The sequence below is a fragment of the Macrobrachium rosenbergii genome, chromosome 21, assembly GCF_040412425.1.
Source record: "Macrobrachium rosenbergii isolate ZJJX-2024 chromosome 21, ASM4041242v1, whole genome shotgun sequence".
NCBI classification, from domain to species: Eukaryota; Metazoa; Arthropoda; class Malacostraca; order Decapoda; family Palaemonidae; genus Macrobrachium; species Macrobrachium rosenbergii.
In genome coordinates, this window is record NC_089761.1 from 70,764,367 (window position 1) to 70,779,092 (window position 14,726).

At 41.1% G+C, this 14,726-nt stretch overlaps 1 protein-coding gene across 1 annotated transcript in view; it reads left to right on the forward strand.

Annotated features, from left to right (window-relative positions):
• LOC136849552 (general transcription factor 3C polypeptide 1) overlaps window positions 1-14,726 on the forward strand; it is a 1,135,756-nt gene that overhangs the window by 801,945 nt on the left and 319,085 nt on the right. The window contains 1 exon segment of the mRNA XM_067122889.1: window positions 7,201-7,469. Within this exon segment, the coding sequence (XP_066978990.1) occupies window positions 7,201-7,469 (269 nt within the window).

Below are 14,726 nucleotides of genomic sequence, written 5' to 3' on the forward strand. Positions count from 1 at the left end.
AGGCACTTATTTATGAACTTCGGAATCTTGGATGAGGTGGATATGTTTTAGGATTACTTCAAGATTTTCTTAGGGGTAGGCAGCAGCAAATTGCTGTGGACAGGATCTTTAGTGAACTAAGACCTATTGTGTCTGGCGTTCCACAGGGTAGTGTTCTTGGTCCACTGTTATTTTTAGTGTATACAAGTGATATGGCTGTTGGCCTGGAAAACAAGATTGTTCAGTATGCCGATGATGCTACACCCACATAATAGTGTCCACTTATGAGAAATGAAGCTGCCCTCAGCCTTCATCGGGACATTGGGTGGATTAGTGAATGGTGTAGTCGGTGGGTATGAGGCTGATATCCAGTAAAACGAAAACACCAGTGATTAGCAGATTTCGTACAGATTTCCCACCCCATCCTCCCCTTCGGGTGGATGGAACTTTGCTGAATAAGTTTGAAGCTTTAACTATTCTAGGTGTAGTTTTTGACTCACATCTAATTTTTGAGAAACATCTAATAAAAGTTTCAGCAAATGCCACCTGAAAGTTGGGTATTATACGTAAGGCCTCCTATATTTATGATGGTGATAAAATCAATGCAACCTGTTTTAGGTCATTTGTACTTCACTAGAATACTGTTCTCCAGTGTGGTCATTTGCTTCTGCCAGAGATTTATCTCTTTAAGATACTGTAGAGTGGTTAGTGGTGGTAGGTTTCTATTTTCTAATCGTAGCAGTTATGACTTGGACTATTGATGGATGGTCTCTTGTTTGTCAATTTTTCATAAGTTGTATTTTAACAGAGATCTGTCACATTCAAAATTGATCCCTGATCCCCTTTATCTGCCGAGAGCAACTAGATTCGCTGAACAGCAGCACCAGTATGCAGTAAATGTGACTCGCTGTCAAACTTCTCAGTTCCAGAGGTCCTTTATCAGTCACACTGTTGGACTGTGGAACAGCCTCCCAGAGGATGTCACACAATTGGAACTTTACAGGTTCAAGTGAAGATGCAATGCATTTCTACCCTAATACTATTCTCTTTGCAATGTAATACATTTTTATTTATATTAATTTATTTGTTCTTTTTTAATAAGTGAGATTTCTTCCCGTATTTCCCTTTGCTTCCTCTTCTTCTTAATGAACACCATATTCTTTGGAAGCTTGAATTTCAAGTCAATGGCCCTTGTGGGCTTGTTCCATATGAATAGGTTTCATCAATTGATTAATAATAATTTCTTGGAGTCATTGTTCACACCCTGAATTTACTAATGGTAAACCTTTCTCCATTCAGTTGTAGTGGAGGGGGGGGTCCCATTTTGAAGGAAGAAACTTATGTAACAGTACATGAACCTCACACTCTAAGCAAAATAAAGCCCGGGCCGGAAACTCAACTTACTCCGGTGTAGAAGAACTACCAAATAAAAATTGGGCCAATAAGCTTTAAATGCAACGAGCGGAAGTTTGTTGAAGGAACTTGCCAGAAAAATAACGGCGGAGCCCCCAGGTGTGGGACCGGAATCACGTAAATGGTAAAACAAAATAATAATAATAATAACAATAAATTATAATAATAATAACAATAAACAAAATTAATAATGATGGTAACCCTCCGGTCCGGATACTAGCATTACATGGAACCATTTCACACCTATCTCCCCGCCGGAGAAGAAACATGGGTAAAGGAACAATGTTCTTTACGAAGTTGGGGAGACGAGGCGAGACAGGATCCGAACACGCTGAAAGCAAGCAGAACCACCCACCCACCACAGCGAAGCTGGGGACGACATGGAGGGAGCGACCTCTCAACCAATAGGAGAAGTCCTGACTCGGAGAAAACGCCATCTTTTTGAGGGGGTGGTGGAAGGGTAAGAAGGGGAGAGGAGACAAGTAGAACATGATACCCGCTTGCAACCTTCCTTCCCAAGGAACTTGGAAGGGAAGCCTACTCCAGGAGCTACACAGCCCAAGCCCAACATCTCCTTCCCTAATAAATCCAAACCTAGCATAGGTTAGGAGGAGAGAGGGGCAAAAGGAGGAGTAACCAACAGGAGAAAAATTTTGTGCCGAGAGCCAGCAGGGAAAGAGCAGGGGATAAGAAGGCGACTAGCCTAGAGGAACACGCCCAAAGAACTCGATTCCTCCGAAATTGGGGAAGAGGACTTCTTGACCCACAAACGGACCCTGAGGAACAGCAACAAAACTCCCTCAACCTGATCTCACACCCAGGCAAGGGATGGGCCTACACTACGACCATCACAGAAAATAAAATGTTCACAGGAAGTGTAGCCTGAAGTAATTAAAACATTTATGGGCTCAAGAGGCAAACTACACAACCAAAAACAAATAAAACTAAAAACATTAACTCAATTTAAGAGCACCATCTTCAAGAATAACATAATAGCCTATGAGACTAAATGAAAAGGAACCTCCCAGGATTTTGCAAAACAAAAATAAAGTGGAGGAGAGCCACACATGACCACCAGGAAGGAATTCAGGGCAAAATCTAAATATATATATAGTGACTGGGAGAAAACTCATGGGACGCTGTTAATAAGATCTCAATATTTATTGAGACCAAAACAGCCAACAATTGATCAAAAGCCCCACAAGAAGATGGTACTTAACTTAGAGATGGAAAAGGTGCTCAAGCCATCAGAGATGAAGAAAAATAAATCCAAAATAGGACGAGCACACAAAAGCGAAACGGATCACGTGCTAGAAAATGGAATGAAGTAGGTGGCGCTGGTGTGTTTGTAACGGCTCATCGCTCTTTTCTGGGGTTTTGATAAGGAGAGATCTTTCGAGTATATTTCCGTGGTAAGTATTTCACTCACCCTTCATTATACCGACGTCTTCTAAAGACGGTCGACTGGGGGTAAACTTTTCCTGAAAGCTCTTTTTCTCTGGTATATCTAGCATTGTTATACCTATTCGTGCTGTAATGGAATTTCACCGGCTGACACGGGACCTTCCTCAGAAATAGATTTTTCCTCTGTCAAAATCCCTTATTTATAACAGCTGTGTTTATATATTGAAGTAACAATGCTGAAATTGGATGACTTAGAGTCAATACAGAATGCAGCAAAAGAGAAGGGAGCTAGAGCATTGTGTGACTCACTGTCATACCACGGACCCACTTACCCAAGCATTTTCTTTGCTTACATGGTCCAACAGAAAGTGTGCAGGCTTGTGTTCAGGTAGAGAATTGCTTAGTTGTGAAATATAATAGTGACTTCCCTTATCTTCTCAAATGGAGTATTGGTGACTATTATTGTTGTGTTGAGCTGCGAAAGAAAATACATAGTATTAAGATTGGCTTCCCGTGTTTTTCATGTGACAAATTAATGCTGTATATACATGTAACAAAAAATAATTATTGTCATATTGCAAGGGGAACTTGAAAAAATAGGACTCTTGATGAGTTCCAAGGAACTGTGTAAAATCTTAATTGAATAAAACTTTCTTTTTGTGAATGTTTTGACTGTTATGTACTGAAGGCTTGTGTTTTAGAAATTATATATATATGCTGGTTTCTGGGTGGTAGATGTCCCAGGAGAAGGGTACCTACTTCCCGTTGAATTTCTGCATCTCCGTGCTTGTACACTGGTCCATTTTAGAATGTACATTCCCAGCTCTCAGAAGGACTCGCCATCCAGGAGGAGGTGAATGCAATGCTGAGGAAAGGCACAATGAAAGTCATACAGGATCAGTCTCCAGGGCTCTACAGCCACTTAGTTTTAGTGGAGAAGACAACAGGTGGTTGGAGACCAGTCATAGACCTACCTCCATTGAACCAATTTGTGAATCGAACACAGTCCAAGATGGAAATAGTTTGCTCAGTGTTAAAATTCCATCAGGGAAGGCAACTTCATGCTTTTGGTAGACCTGCAGGATGTGTATTTTCAAATATCCATCCACAGGTCTTCTCAGAAGTACTTCCACTTTACCCTCGGTTGGGGAATGGTCTACCAATTAATGGCACTTTGTTGTAGGCTTTTGACTACCCCCAAGTTCTGGTCTCTAGCAAGAGGCCCTCTTTTTCTTCCAGTTCCTCTTACAGAGGAAGTAAGAGAGGCTCTGGCTTGGTGGTTGGACAACAGGAACCTTACAGTGGGAGTGCCACTTGGCACTCCTCCTCTGGAGATGCTTCTGTTCTCAAACATATCCAGTGAGGGGTAGGGTACACACCTGGAGGAGTTGTTGGTGTCAGGAGTGTGGGACCAAAATGAGCACCACCTCTACATCAATGTCTTGGAGTTGAAAGCAGCATTTCTGGCACTGAAGGAGTTCCAAAACCGAGTGATGGGGCAATCTATGGTGTAGACGATTGACAACTCAGCAGTAGTGGCATACGTCAGCAAGCATGGAGCAGTGGTTTCTCTCCCTTTCCACCAATTGATGATGCAGGAGTGGGCTGTGGCCCACTCGTAGATTTGATTGCCAGGTACAGTCTGGGTTTTTGGAATGTAGTGGCAGACAAGCTCAGCTGCAGACTGGTGATAGAGACAGAGTGCTCTTTCCACATCTGTGTAGTGGAAATGCTCTTTGAGGTGTGGGAGACTCTGAGCGTAGACCTGTTTGCCACTTGGCACAGCAGGAAGCTCCTGGTTTTATGTTCAGTAGTCTTGGAGCCATGGGCTTCGATGGAAGATGCATTCCGGCACCCATGGAACAACCTCATCATGTATGCTTCCCCACTGTTTTGCCTGATTTCAAAGGGTGATCAACAGAGTGTAGATCACTCCGATTCTCAGGGCATTGGTGGCACCCAAATGGCCACATGCTGAGTGGTATCTGGGCCTGCTGGCTCTGTTGTCCAAGGTCCTAAAAGAGATTCCTCCATGGCACAACCTTCTATGCCAGCCACACTTAGAGAGTTATCATCAGGCCATGGAATTGCTGGCACTTCACAACTGGAGACTTTGTATTGTCTCCTATGGGCCAGAGGCTTTTCTTGCTGAACAGTGAAGATGTCTGTATATTTATGTAATCCTCAGTGGCTGTTTATCAGGGGAAATAGGCCATCTTCTGTGGTTGGTGTCTTAGTTGGGGTATCTCTCCAGTCAGAGCCATTCTTCAGCAGATAGCGGACTTTCTCATCTTCTTCCATTAAGAGAAGCTTCTCTCTGTCTCAAACATTGAGGGCTACGGGTCAGCCTTAGGCCAAGTCTTGAGATTCAGGGGAGTAGATCTATCCTCTTCATGGGAGATCTCCATGCTCCTGAGAAGCTTGTCCTCCTGTGGAACTTGAGCCCAGTGAGTGGGATGTGACTCACATTTTGAGGAGCCTCAGTTGTTGCTCATATGAGCCTCTTGAGAAAGTTGTCAGACAGGAATCTGATACTGAAGACTGTTTTTCTCCTTTCCTTGGCATTGACAAAAAGGGTAGGCAAACTACATGGCCTCTTATATGATGTGAAGCACTCGTAGTGATGGGGATCTGCGTTACTCAAATTTATCTTGGATTTCGTAGTGAAAACTCAGAATCTGTTGGTCCCTGAGGCCAGGTTTGAGTCCTTTTTGATCCCCTCCCTAGAGGACTTTGCTAGTAATGATCCAGACAAGGTGCTGCTGTGTCCTGTTAGGGTGCTTCAGTAATACCTAAAGAGAACTTGGTATCTCAGGCATGAGTGTTGATGTCTCATCATTAGTACTGGCAAGACTAATAAAGAGGTGCCCAAGAATGCAATTTCTTTCTGACTCCATGAGACAATCAAACAGGCATATGACTCGTCCAGCAAGGAGAGCAAGTGTGCGGTCCAGGCAAGAGCTCACAGGGTCAGGGGATTGCCCCGTACATGTTAGTATTTTGTAAGAACCTATCAGATCAGCAGGTACTGCATGCAGGGCTGTGGTCACACTACACCATGTTTACCTCTTCACCTGCAGTACATTGCCCACAGGTAGTTGGACACATTTTCCTTGGCTGCTCAACAAATTGTGTACCAAGCCCAGCTCCCCTTTTGGAACAGATAGCACCTTGTCTGAGGTATTCAATCAGCAAGAAAGTGTTGTGTGAGTGACTGGTTCTTCTTCCTTTCTTTTTTCTTTCTCTCTTGTAGGACAGAGTGTCAGAGTGCTAGGCTGAGTACTAGCTGGATGGATGTGATCTGCATGGAAACTACATGATTGAGCACAAGTCCTTTGTTTCTATTAATAATTCAGATGGAGGCAAGCCCCCCTTTTCTCTTGACAAAGGGAGAGGAGGATAGACAATAAAGCAAACTCGATCATATTTGCCTTTTTTTATTGTCTCTGACACCTCAGTTTCAGTTCTTACAGCCTGATTAATTGCATACACTCATTACGTGATGGTCCAGAAGTTTAGCAACTACTGCTTCCCATGTGTAGTATGCTAAAGGTGAGGGGTTCCTTCCTCTGCTCTGAGCGGAACAGGAAGGTAACATTCTGGGTTGGGCGAACCTACCAGTCGGCTCAGACAGTACCCAGATTTCTTTCCACTAATGGGTGAGTCTCCTATGTAAAGAACAAAGGTTTGTATTTGTGTAGGAAGAGATAGCAAATTTTAAAAGTAATACTGTGTGTATGTTTCCTAACATACAAACCTGAAGCTTTACGTGAATGGCCCACCTTAGCCACCCGTCTCACCTGGCACCTGGACTGAAAGTCAACTCGGAGTGCAGACCAAGAGTTATGCAGGGCTCCCCGTACCTGTTGATGGTTAACTACCTTGTCATTAAGTTTAAACAGCCATTCCATCTTGTGTGTGCAAGCTAAATACCTATGTAAGGAACTTCAGGTTTTTATATTAGGAAAAATACAAATTTGCTATTTTATGGGTTAAATTCATGATAAAAAAAACATATTAGTCATAAATACAAAGCTCTGAACTCAAAAAGGCACCAGTACTTTGTCCAGAGTGGTGTCATCAAACACAGTCATTGTCTTGGAAACCTGTGCAGTAACTCATGTTATTTTATTACTTCTTGATGTACACTTGAGCATATGGCGATGTCACTGGGGAAACCCTTAGTATATGGGAACCACTATGATTAAGGCCAATAGCACTATGCCAACAATTGTCCTCTCCTTACTCCTGTGTTAAATAGATTTGGATGACATGGTTTGGATCATTTATATTCCAAGTATCATTATCCAGTAGTAATAAAAAACTTACAAATCCAGTGAATCTCAACTCAGTGGGATGTTAGGTCATATGATATCAGTAACTTAATTACATATTATTTTTCAGGGGCGTGGAAACTTACCTTCTGCATCTCGCTTAGGATTATACATGATGAGAGATCAGTTATCTAGAGCTGAGGTTGACCAGATTAATATACAGCATGCTCAAGAACACTTGGTGGTCAATGCATGCGATGTAACCTGTCGTCTAAGACCACCTCCAGAACTTCAGGAAAGCTTTGAAATAGTTGTACCAGAGAAACCTGAATTGATAGAAAACTACTTGTTACCATTAACTATGCAAAGAGTCTCTGAATGCTTAGAACATCGAAAAAAGTAAGTTTTTGACTTATGTACATTGCTCACTTTGTGACAGCTAAGAGATGGAGATATTGTTGAAAGAAGAAAATCTTGCCTTTCCTTTCCAAGTTGAGCACAGTGCTGCAGAGAGGAGCCTATACTCATGCAATATTATTCATAAATACAGCATGAAACTGAATATATATATTAGTTTGTTAATATATAATCTATTTTTTGGGGAAAATTGTTTGTCTCACTGATTTTGGAAGACTTGTATGATAAGGGAGTATTTTTCCTGTGGAATGATATTTTCTAGGTAGGAGCAGCAAGTGTGCATGTAGTTCACTAGTTACAGGACATAAGTCACTGAACTGGCATGGAAGTGTAATATACTCTCTGACAGACAATCTTGTTCACTTTGTGTTTGGTATATATGTACTGTTTGCTGTCTAGGCAGATGTCTATAGTTTAGTGATTTATGTTAAGTTAGTTACCAAATAGATCATCTTGAAAAGATGATGGGATGTTGTTTTAAAATCTTTCCCTTAGCAAGCAAAGAAAATCTGAAAATTGATGTTGATCAAAACATTAAAACTACATTTATAATCAGTTATTAGAAGATTTAAAAGTAATCCAAGAAATTTAGTTTTTGAATATTAATGGATCACATCAGATCGTAGTAACATGCACCACCATGTAATGGGTAAACATCAAATTTGTTTGGAAAACAAAGAGAATATATTGGTATTGAAGGTAATTTTGATGCATACTAATGTGAGTATAAACCAGATTTGGAATCCGAGACAAAATATTTTTCTGTAAATAAAGATGAACTGTACCATAATCATGGGTTACAATTGAAAAATTAATTAGAATTTACTTTTATGTCTTGTAATGGCTCATCTCCCAAGTCAAGACAGCACCAGTTTGAGACCCTTTAGCTAAAAGCTATATACTTCAGTCTTATCAAAATGGGGGTAAACAAAATTTTTAAATGGTATTATAGGCCACCTGTCTTTGTTAATCAAAAGCTCCTAAGACTGCTTATTTCAAGTGCAAATAGATAACCTACATATACCCATCAATTAGAAAATTCTTCCTACTAGGAAACACTATAAGTAGGTGATTCTTGCTCTTGGAGGTGCTTTAGACTTCTCTCAAGTACCTTCCATGAGCACCTGACCATAGCTTGGAGTTGGACATCTTGGGTTTGAGCAGATGATTCTGCTTCAACAGTATTTCTCCTTGAAAGATCACCAGGCATTGATATGCCTGTTGCTCATTTGCTCTTGCTGTTACTGCTCTAGCAGGTCCTTATACATCCTCTGTCTCTGATGAGCCTGGGATAGGTTGGAAGGGCCTATGCTTATGAGAGAGTTGGAAAAGCTTAGTGCACTTCATCTTTCTTTTCTTCCTTTTTATTTCTTCATCTTCCTCCTTCCCCTCACCTTTGTTTTCACCTTCTCCCCCTCTTGACAGATAGCTGTGCAGCCAGGAAGTCTTGTTGCAGACGTCACTCTCTTATCAAGAGTGACAGTATCTGCTGCAACTCTTTGTGGAAGACCTGACTGTGGGAGAGTGGATGGATTTGTTTGCTAGCTTGGTCATGATCGATGCTTAGTCACCTACTCTGTCTTGTAGTACAATTGGTGCCCCAGACATTGATTGTAGAGGCAGCTGTCCAAAGCCAAGCAGGTGGAGTAGTCATGATTTTATTTATGACTGATACTCTAGGTCATTTTAGGGATGTTTTCCGATCTGAGACTGCAGTAGTAGACTACTCATGGTGGAGAAGTGGATGGCAGGCAGAGTTTGTGCTCTCCCAGTCTACCAGCTTTATTTGTTCTTGAGAGCTGGTTTTTTGTGTCCTTAGACATAATCATGACAGGCCCTTTGATTGTCAAGAGCATTACCTTAGTCATCTGCTAGGTACCAACGTGGACTGCCCTCAGCCCAGGTATGACTTGGGCTGTCCAGGATTGTGATCAGTTCCTTACAAAAAAGGTAGTGCATGCTCTTGCACATCTTGATCAGATAGTGGGGCCAGCCTGGGTATAAATGTGGTTGTGCTCAGTCTTCTTTTACACCTTCAGATTGACTCAGTGCCTCGTTCTCACCAAACAGTCATTGTTAGTCCTCTTGAGTAGGTGCTAAATTGGGCTTCTGTGTCTTCTCTCATTGTTGTGAAAGGCACCTTTGCAAGGCCTTGGGTGTCTTTCATCAGCCTCAAATGGCCACATTCTTGTAACTGCATTTTCTGTTAAAAAATTAAGATAATGTATTTTTGCTAAATTTACATACTTGAACTTTTTATCATAATCCACTTCCAGCCATCCCAGTATTTGTCCCATTGCTAAAGGAAAAAGCAATTGATTTATCAACAAGTGAGTTGGCAGTACCCACTTTTTTGCCAAGCTTCGATGACTGAAACAGCTGTCACTGAAGGTTATATATATAATGAATTTCAAGTTTATAAATCTAGGAGGGAAACAAGTTTTCTTGAATTTGCAGTTTTATTTCCGTAATTTATTGTGAAGCATGAATCATTAATTAATTTCTCATGAATTGTTCAGTGGTTAGTTCTTGTCCTTGCTCGTTATTCTCTCTCTCAGCAATAGACTGCCTTGCAGAAGCCATTGTTTTAAACAAAATCTCTGTAATCTATACAGAAGTCATTTAATGAATGAGACCCCTTGAATCCTAGGAATTTGTTTCTGGGGTCAAATCTGTGAATCGTGATTTGTCATGATCAGTGTAAATCATTCCACTTTCATTGAAATTTTCAGGCTTGGTAATAGAAATAATGATCATAGGTAGGATTAGGGTCACATTGAAGTTACAGTAATGAAAACTTTAATGTGGGCATGTACCATCTGAAAATTTTCAGAGCTAAGAGATATTGATATGATTATTCATACTGGTAACTTGATATTGGAATTACCTTTTAGAAGTGGCCTGTGGAGTCCAGGGGCTAGGTAGCTGATTGGGATAGAGCTCTTGGCATGTGATCCATTTTGCCCACCACTGTACAGTAATCCCTCATTTATCCGGATTAATACATTAAAGGCATTTCCAGATATTGGAAATTTTCTTATATTATGAAAACATACTCTAATGATGTACAACAGTAACTTTGTACCCTTCCTTCTCCTACCTTGTCAATGTGCACTGTTGTATACACTTTATATTATTATTATTAATATTCTATTGAATATTATTGCTGCTTCAGCTGCATTTATTTTGTAGAAGACTTTTTCTATTTTCCTTATTGCGGACTTCTCTTCAGTGGAGGTGCGTGCTAACAGCTCGCCTATATTTGTCATTTCATGGGGGAAAAGTAAAAATCTGGATTCTGCTTCTTTATATATTCTATACAGTTAGTTATATACAATTGTTGCCGCGACGCTGCTTTCGACAGACTCTTCTGTCATTCTCCAGTGGGGAGCTAGTAGAGGACTGGCAGATTGCATAGGTCCTTCTGAATTTATACACGGGCTTCAGCGGGGTCATGGATGGCGAATTCTGATTGGTTGCAGTCAGCGAACTTCAAGCCAAATTTCTGCGGTGAAGCTCGATCCTGACAGATCTTCGCAACCTGGGAATGTCATTCATTCCAGCGTTCCCATTGGCCTGCCGCTTGCGTGATGTCATGCCGCTGACATCATCGGTAGTTTGGCTGCTATTGGGCTGCAGATGAATGATGTCATTATCTACTCTTTCTGCAGCCGGAATACTCCGGTGGAGAAGAAATACCTTTTAATAAACTAGGCCAATAAGCTCTAAAATACACCGAGTGGCAGGCAAGACTACCAGACCCCGGAATACTCCGGGGAATGGAAGGAGTGAGACAACAGCAACTCGCCGCCGGGATTGCCTGTAATTTCAACGGCGGAACCCCCGGGCGTAGAACCGGACTCATGTATAAAACTAAGGAGAGTACTCCGAAGATAACAAAAATATGTATATTTAAATACGTATATCATAAAAACATAAACTAATGATGGTAAACAGAAATACTCCGGAGACCGGAGGGATCCGCTCCCCCTATATAAATAAATAAATCCTTCTTCACTACTACCCCGCCAGAGAAACAAGGTGAGCCAGATGCTCGTATCTTTAACGTAAACCGGAGCAAAAATAATAACCCAGCCAAGTAGCCCGACGGGGCGGGAGGAAAGCGGATAAAGTGTTCGAACACGCTCGAAGCTACGAGTGAACAATCACTAACCCAACACAGCGATGCGAGGGACTGGATGGGAGGGAGCGAATCCTCTACCAAATAGAGAAGTCCCTGAACTCGGAGAAAACGCCATCTAGCGCCACCCGCACGAGTAGAGCAAAGCTGGAGGGGGAGTGGGTGGAGTAGGGGGAGAAAGGTAGGCTACGAAACAGGAGACGGGGGAAAACTATAACCCGCTCAACTGCACTACACCACTCCAAGAATGAACTGGGAACTGTGATAGGAGGGTGGCCTACTACTAGGAAAGGGGAGCGACCAAGCCTCGATGCCCGACTCCTGCCTAGGCACAGCCTAATAGGGACCTAACCTAACATAGGTTAGAAAAAGGGCAGGAGTAATGGAGGGGAGGAGGAACCAACAAGGAGAGAAATTTTTGTGCCGAGAACCAACCGGGAACGAGGAGAGGGGCAAGAAGGCGAATAGCCTAGAGGAGACACATCCAAAGAACTCTATTCCCCTAAGGGAAGGAAGAGAACTAAGGGGCTCACTCTGCCCACCAAAAAACGACCCCGGAAGAAACAGCAACAAAATTCTCTCAACCTGATGGACTTCCACGCCGAGGGCAAGGGGATGGAAGCAATAACCTACTCCACTCAAAAACCATCACACCAAAATATGAAATAAAAATGTGCTCAATAGGGTGCGTAGCCTACCCCGAGGCAACGGTTAGATCTAAGGCTGCCTCCACCGCGAGGAGGTAAAGATAAAAAATAACGAACCGAGAGCACTATCGCCAAGAAAAAATAATAATAGCCTAATACAGACTAAAATAAAAGGGAACCCAACCTGGAGGGGGGGAACCTGGACGGGGCATCACCTCAAAAGGGCCTATAGGCCAATATGTTTAGAAGTGCTAAATTATCAAAAGGGGGGTGCCACCGCAGGAAACCCGCCAGGAGGAGAACCAGGGGCAAAAAATATATATAACTATAACGACAATGAGACAACTCCAACAGCAGGAAACTGATGGGGTCGCCTCGTGGTCGACATGGCTGGTGGGGACGCCAGTGGCCATACTAAGATCTCAAAATATATATATAAAATGAGACCAAAACAGCCAAATAACAAACGAAAAAACCCTATAACATAGTACTTAACTTGGAGATAGTAAAGCTGCTCGATGACATGATGAAAATTGGGAAAATTCCACAAAAAGGCACGAGCACACAAAAACGAAAGATAATTATCACATGCTAGAAAATGGAATGAGGTAGGTGGCGCTGGTGTCACCGTCCTGGCGGGGTGTTGAGTGTAGGGGCTGTAACGGCTCACCGCTCTGTTCCGGGGTTTTGATAAGGAGAGATCTTTCGAGTATGTTTCCGTGGTAGTGGTATTTCACTCACCCTTCCTTATACCGAGTCTTCCTAGAAGACGCTCGACTGGGGTAGTAACCCCAGCTTTCCTGAAAGCTCTTTTTCTCTGGTATATCTAGCATTTTATACCTAGAAATTCGTGCTGTAATGGAATTTCACCGGCTGACACGGGACTGGACTCAGAAAACCTTTTTTTACATCCGTGCGTTATGAATTCGTGCATCATTTTGTGATAATATTTTCTCTGTGTTGCTTTGATCGTTTTACAATTTGTTATATACCAAAATCATCGCAATTTAGTGTACAATACAACGAAAAAAAAATAACTCGTTAGCTTTAACCGTTTTGCTCACAGCGCGATTTGTATACAATTATATATGGAATTTTTTTCGCGCTGTCATATATTCCAATATTTATGTATGATAATGATAATTTTTTTCATTTCTGATGGTTGCATACTAAACTTCAGGCAATGAGAAAAAAAGGAGCCAAAAATGAACTCTTAATCTTAGAAACTAAGCGTGCTGTGATTTTTTTAAAAAAGCTTTCTTTCCGCTTCGGCGCTAACTCAAACCCTGTCGGCATACGACAGACACTTTTGTAAATAGAGACTCGGCGTTTAAGGGCTAAGCAAAAATCTGTTTTAATTTGGTATCCCCTTCTAAAGAGGCTTATAACTGTCAATTTCAATAGTTCAAAAACCAAACATACCTTAAGGGGAGCGCCAATACCATGAAGCCCCATTGTAAATTAAATGACTGTTTCTACCTTATGAGTGAAGGGATTTGCTTAAAATTTTTACCACTTATTCTACAACTAATAATGAAAATTCTCTCTTGGGGAAATTTAGAAATTTGACCTCTTAAGTTCATTTGTATTGCAGTGAAAGAAATCATGACATAACTTTTTAAAAATATGCCAAAATAAAGGTTGCACAGAAAAGTGATTTTCCCGACAAAAAAATATATATATTATACTACACCCTTTAAAAGTTTCATTGAATTTGGTTCGGTGTGCCTGGAGAAATACGCATTTAGTTTTGAAAAAGTAAGTTTTGAGAAAATGTCAAAACAAAATAATTTTTGGACTTTCAAGAATCCTAGGAGAATCAGGATATCTTGAGCAAGTTATCCTTATATCATTACTGTATAACCTGTGTTCTCTATGATGCTACAGCTAGAGAGAATGGGGTATTTTAGTGGGTGAAAATTATTTTTTTATAATTTTTTTTTACGCTTTTTACAGGATTTTTTACAGTTGGTCGTTCACAGTGCTGTACAAGCAATGGACAAAACTGTCCATGAACCAATCTGAACATTTCTTTAGCAATAACATTTCAAGATATGTTTACATGTAAAACAGTCCAAAACAGTGTACATGTATAACTCAAACTTGATCCTATCTTGGAGTATTCATACAGACTTTTTTATGTTTTTAACAGTTTGTTGTTCACAGTGCCATACAAACAATGAACAAAATTGTCCATGAACCAGCCTAAACTTTTTTTTTAGCAAGAACATTTCAAGATATGTTTATTTATACATATAACAGTCCAAACCAGTATATAACTTACTTGATCATATCCAGAATTATTCATACAGATGTTGTCTACGAATCTTTTTAAATTTTGTGGTTCACATTGCCATACAAACGATGAACAAAATTATGTTAACAAGCAAAGTTTGATAATTCTTCGAAATTTGCTGTTGGCACGCCCTTAAAATGAAATACTTATAGCTG